Here is a 6,430-nt window from a genome sequence, read left to right as displayed (position 1 = left end):
TTCTACACACACACACACACACACACACACACACACACACACACACACACACACACACACACACACACACACACACACACACACACACACACACACACACACACACACACACACACACACACACACACACACACACACACACACACACACACACACACACACACACACACACACACACACACACACACACACACACACACACACACACACACACACACACACACACACACACACACACACACACACACACACACACACACACACACACACACACACACACACACACACACACACACACACACACACGAAAGTGAAGAAAGAAAATAGGGGCTTGATATTGAGTCCATAATGGAAACAAAAATATAGAGCAAGGGTGAGAGAAGGAGGAGGAGAAAGAGAGAGAAAAGTCAAATTATGGAACAAAGAGGAATGGAGCACACCTTGTTGAAGTATTTTGGTCCTTCTCTCTCTCTCTCTCTCTCTCTCTCTCTCTCTCTCTCTCTCTCTCTCTCTCTCTCTCTCTCTCTCTCTCTCTCTCTCTCTCTCTCTCCTATGAGTTTGCAAGTTCCTATAGTTCATTCGTAAAGAAAGTTTAAACCAATAAGTTATGCCAATAAACAAGTATGCATACACACTTGTAGTTTTACTTTAAATTAGTGATGTTGATACTGAAGCTTTCTTTGTTCAAATTCAAGTCATGGAACATGTTTAATGGGTATGTTAGGGGAGAGGCAAGAACTTAGTACCATATCTCCTCCATCTCTAGTAGTGTGATTGGCTCAAATTTGGAATGTAACAGGGTACTAAAAGGGGCAAATTGTGTAACAGGTAAGGATTTGTAATTTGACCTTCGTTACTAGAATGAAATTAAAAATGTGATAGCATCATATCATGCACAAGATCTATCTTCATGACCAAAATAATTATCAAATTTTGCTATCCACAAATTTGTAGTCCAAATATTTTCTTTGAGAAAGATGTGTGAAACACTTGCAATAGCCAAATAATAGATTAGGGTCTCAACCCCATCCTTGTGATATAAGAGCATGCTTAGTTACCTTGAATGTGTTGAGACTCATGTGGAGAAAAGGTTTGTTGTTGTTTTTAATGCACATTGAATGGCTATTTTTTACTATGCCAAATTTTCACCGACGTGTATCGAGGAGTTGTTGCACAACAGAGTTGGCCAGAGGATTCGATCTTTCGACTGATAGAAACTCGTGTACCTACCTCTACCAGTTGGGCTATGGCTCATTGGCAAAGGTTTGCTCTTTGGCCCTCATCGTTGATTGTTTTGGTGTTGAAAGTGTTTGAGTCAAATCAATGTCTTAGTTATGATATCTACTTTGATAATGGCTATCAGCCAGCCTGTTGCACCTAGTTTAGATGTTGTAAATATTTACTGTTTGAAATATAAGTTCACGCAATACACAAAAAAAAGTTTACCATCCATTATTGGGTTGCCCAATTGGCCCATCCCTTGTAAGGTGTCTTAGGCTGGTTACACACTGCCATGGATGGCTAGGGCAATGTGCAATCCGTCCATCAACTAGATTACACACTAGTTGGCGCCCAAGAATATAAGACAAAGGATGGCTTAGTGGTATGAATGCTTAAGGGCACGTTGATTGGTGAAGGCTCAATACTTGTCAGCTGCAAAAAAATTTATAAATGTGAAAGTGTTGTCGTTTACCCTAGTGGCCACGGACGAATATTAGGACAATGGACATCCCTTGCCTAGGAGTGTCCGGCATCAGTAAATATCGCGTACAATGAAAGTGCAACACATACCCATAGTGAATACCTCCTTTTTTGCGAAATGTCCGTCTGCCATTTGATGTGTACCAGGCCTTAGCATTGTCTCATGGGGCTATTCTATCTTCCTTCGCTCTAAGGAGGTGACGAAAAGCAAAAGGCTAAAGCAATGTTATTAGTTAGAGAGAGAGAGAGAGAGAGAGAGAGAGAGAGAGAGCATTGTCTCATGGGGCTATTCTATCTTCCTTCGCTCTAAGGAAGGAGGTGACGAAAAGCAAAAGGCTAAAGCAATGTTATTAGTTAGAGAGAGAGAGAGAGAGAGAGAGAGAGAGAGAGAGCATTGTCTCATGGGGCTATTCTATCTTCCTTCGCTCTAAGGAAGGAGGTGACGAAAAGCAAAAGGCTAAAGCAATGTTATTAGTTAGAGAGAGAGAGAGAGAGAGAGAGAGAGAGAGAGAGAGAGAGAGAGCATAAAAGAGTATAGGTCGAACGTAGATTCGCATCGTGTCGAGAAGCACATTCCATGCAGGACACGTGTAAGCATCTTATCGTTTCAATCGAAAGTGGAAGGTTTTAATAAAGTGGCGAAGGCAGTTGGGCTTTGGGCGCGTACGCATCCAAAGCCCACACGACAGAGACAACGAGGGTTGCCTTCTTCTTCTTCTTTCTGTAATTGTAATGCAGAAATAAAGGAACGCACAGTGGCACACCACACCCACACAGAGAGTCAAATTGTGAAGCCATAGATACAAGAGAAGAACTGGAGATGAAGCCAATATAGACACGAGAGATTTATCATCAGGAGAGGAGAAACTGCCACAGAGATATGGGGTGGACAGGAAGGGCGGCTGCTTCGTCTATTCTGATACTGTTGAATTCTACCACCACCACCACCACCACCACCACCACCACCACCTGCATCATCTCCTTCATCATCATTGGCTTGTCATCTCCAGTCGATTGCATCGCTGTCGCAAACGCCTCGTCGGCGATCAAGGGCACCCGGCCGCTCACCCTGCGCTTCAGGCCTGATGGGCAATTCAAAATCCTGCAGGTCTTTCTCCTTCTTCTTCTCCTAATCAGCCCTAATCTATCAGATGATATGAAATCCGTGTGTCTCAATTCTACTGTGTAAATCCATGGTCTTTGTTACTACCCAAATTGAATCTAAGTTGTACAAAAGCACTATAGATTTGTCTCTCTTCATTAGCCCCGGTATATTTCTGTTTAATCCCTCTCAAATTCCTGTCACCTTATCTTCCCTTGTGCATCACGAGACTGTGCATGTGTGTGCTGTCGTGATCCTTCAAGGAATTACTGATGCTTATTTTCTGCATGCATGCGCTGCCATTCATCAGTATAGTACTGTTGGAACTTGGCAGGTGGCCGATATGCACTACGCAAACGGAGCCGAGACTCGATGCACAGATGTGCCCCCGCAGCAACGCGAGTCCTGCAGCGATCTCAATACCACTGCCTTTGTTAGGAGATTGATTGCAGCTGAAAAACCAGATTTGATAGTTTTTTCAGGTATCATCCATGCCCAAAAAGTAAAAAACCTTAACCTTTGCTCGGGAATTGGGGATTCAAGGAAAAGCTTGCGATGTTACAATTTTACTCTTCACTATTTCACCGGTTGCCTAAGCCTTAAAAGGCTTTCTTCCTCACTTTCTTCCCTTTCCTTTTATTTACATTTAGCATAGCTTTATCTCGTACACACTGATTTCACCATCTCACCGTGTTTCTATCAATCTACCCTTTAGCATCAATTAAATTAGGAGAAGTGTCTTTTTCCCATTATTTCTACAATTTCCAAATCATTAGATCCTGCATCAATTCACAACTCCTCCACATTTTTGCACACTAGTTTAGATACGCTTGATCCACAAAGCAGAGCAAAGGGCATGACGATTAATCCCTCCTAATGACAATTGCCATTCCATGAGAGTGAGCCCCACGATAACCGTACAACACTCTCTTGAGAACTTGTTTAGTCACATTAAAGAACGTATCCTAATTAGACACTTAAGTTGATCTTTACATCTAACCAAAATTTTCCCTTTAACCTACTATTTTAGCTCATTGATTTGTAGGGGATAACATCTTTGGTCAAGACACACAAGATCCATTAGCCTCACTCAATGCTGCATTTGCACCTGCTATAGAGGCCAAGCTCCCATGGGCAGCTATACTTGGCAACCACGATCAAGAGTCCATGCTTTCTAGAAGGGAGGTCATGGAATACATTACCACCATGGACTACACCTTGTCACAAGTATACCCAGAAGAAGTTAAACACCATGAAGTACAGGGTGGTAGGGGGATGGAGAATTCAAGCAACAAACTCATCACTGACATAGATGGATTTGGTAACTACCACTTAGAAGTGCAAGGCCCATTGGGATCAGAGCATGAAAGAAGAAGTGTCTTAAATCTTTACATGCTTGATAGTGGGGACTACTCCAAGGTGAAGAGGATACATGGTTATGGGTGGATTCAAGAAAGCCAAAAGAAATGGTTTAAAGAGCTATCTATCGAACTTCAGGTATTTTTTGTTCCATCAAAACAAGCCATGATTATTTCCATGAACTAAAGTCAGTTTGGTTTGTTTTGTTGGGATGTTTTGTCTGTTATTTTCAAGCTTTTCATTTTTTGGTATCACACCATTGATAATATGCACACTTGACATCACACCACTAATAATATGCACATTCTTGCATGTATTAATATGCACACTTGACATCACACCACTAATAATATGCACATTCTTGCATGCATACATGCATTTATTGGATTGACTTTCTCAAAATTGAAATAATGAATTGTCTTTTCAGGAACGAAACAAAATCAATGCATCTACACCTATGGATAAGATTCATGCCTTGGCTTACTTTCACATTCCTCTAGTTGAGACACGTATGGCAAGTCTTTGCTCAATAACTGGAGTTAAGCAAGAGGGAATTGGTTGTGCACAAGTGAACTCTGGCTTCTTGTCCACCTTACATGAAGCAGGAGATGTTCGTGTGGTCTTTAATGGACATGACCATGTCAATGACTTTTGTGGCAACCTTCGTGGAAATATAAAAGTTTGTTATGGAGGAGGAGTTGGCTACCATGCATATGGTAAAGTTGGTTGGTCTAGACGAGCAAGAGTTGTCCTTGTGTCATTGAGGTCATCAACTAGTAGTAATACCTCACACATTGACATTTCAAAGGGTGCCAAAGGAAATTTTGCAACATCAATCCAAGATATGCAGTGGTTAGGAGTAGGAAAGATTTCTACTTGGAAACGACTTGATGATCATGATCTATCTACGATTGATTACCAAGTATTATGGTCCTCATCAACTAACACTCTTATACAACACACGTGGTGGTCTCTTCATATTTCAACCATCCTTCTTTTGCTCATCTTGGCATATGTCACGATCTCTCTCTTGTTTGCATATTGGAAATCACGATGGCCCTTTTATAAAAAGAATCCTTATATCACTTTAAGCTCTTTAGAGGAATAGGATATCACATGAAAAAGATGACTTAAACTTTGTAATATATTGTGTATAGACCATTTTGTACTTTGAGATTTTTTGTTCATTACACATAGTACACATTTCCGTACTACATTTGTAAAATCAAGCAACAATTGTGAATGGTTTTTGAAAAAGATTTGTGAATCCAAGTCAACCTTGTTTATCTTCTTGTTGTGAATCACCTTCTTATAAGTTCTCTCATTATTTCCGTACTACATTTGTAAAAACAAGCCATAATTGTGAATGGTTACATTCATTGGTTGTGATGGACGTTCCATTGCCTCACATTGGTCTCCTATATTATATTGCTCATTTTGATGTATTTCCATCACCTCACATTCGTCTCCTATATTATATTGTCATTTTAAGTTCTCTAATTTTCATGCATGTCCCATCACCTCACATTGTATCAATGTTCTTATAAGGTCCCTTATATTATTGTGTCATTTAAGGGACAACTCTTAGAGATGGTGACATGGCATTAAAGATGCTAGAATGATTTGAAGTTTCTTGATTAAACGCATATGAAGTTGAAGTGAACAAAACTTCATGTACTTTAAATAGACAAATTGAAGCCTTTTATGCCATATATATTGAATGTTGCTCGAAAGTGTTTTTTTCAAAATTTCTAGGAAATATTTGAACATGTGTTCGAGGCCCTACATATTCTTGTAGATCTCTTCTATGCTCCTTTCGTAATTAAGTTGCCCCATTGTATGAAATTTCTTGAAACTTCAAAAAAGGATAGCCTTTGTTTGAAGTTTCTTCCCTTCCAAATTTAAAAGCCACCCCTATGTACATTTCCAAGTTAACAAAAAAGATAAAAATGTCTCATGGTGCAAGCATTCTATCTTACATATGTACAAGAGAAGCCGATCTATTTTGTTTGCACCACTTTCAAAATTTCTAGGAAATGTGTTTTGAGGCCCTACATATTCTTGTAGATCTCTTCTATGCTCCTTTTGTAATTGAGTTTGCCCCATTGTATGAAATTTCTTGAAACTTCAAAAAAGGATAACCTTTGTTTGAAGTTTCTTCCCTTCCAAATTTAAAAGCCACCCTTATGTATGTATATTCTTAACATAAAAGATTAAAATGTCTCATGGTGCACAAGTCGATCTGTTTTGTTTGGGTGTATATATAGT

General features: G+C 39.8%; 1 protein-coding gene across 1 annotated transcript; it reads left to right on the top strand.

Moving 5' to 3' along the window:
* Positions 1 to 2,365: 2,365 nt before the first annotated feature.
* On the top strand, positions 2,366 to 5,434 carry LOC148019827 (putative inactive purple acid phosphatase 29). Its single transcript, XM_087700834.1, has 4 exons — positions 2,366 to 2,809; positions 3,138 to 3,285; positions 3,849 to 4,300; positions 4,590 to 5,434. Exons 1-4 carry the CDS (start codon positions 2,582 to 2,584, stop codon positions 5,268 to 5,270), a joined length of 1,509 nt encoding a protein of 502 aa, XP_087556960.1. The 5' UTR covers positions 2,366 to 2,581; the 3' UTR covers positions 5,271 to 5,434.
* Positions 5,435 to 6,430: the final 996 nt, after the last annotated feature.

Source organism: Lygodium microphyllum, chromosome 19 (genome assembly GCF_053477565.2).
Source record: "Lygodium microphyllum isolate KBCC chromosome 19, Lygodium_microphyllum_v1.1.10, whole genome shotgun sequence".
In the NCBI taxonomy this organism is placed as follows: Eukaryota; Viridiplantae; Streptophyta; class Polypodiopsida; order Schizaeales; family Lygodiaceae; genus Lygodium; species Lygodium microphyllum.
Note: the sequence above shows the minus strand (reverse complement) of the source record. Positions and strands in the feature narration are given on the sequence as shown.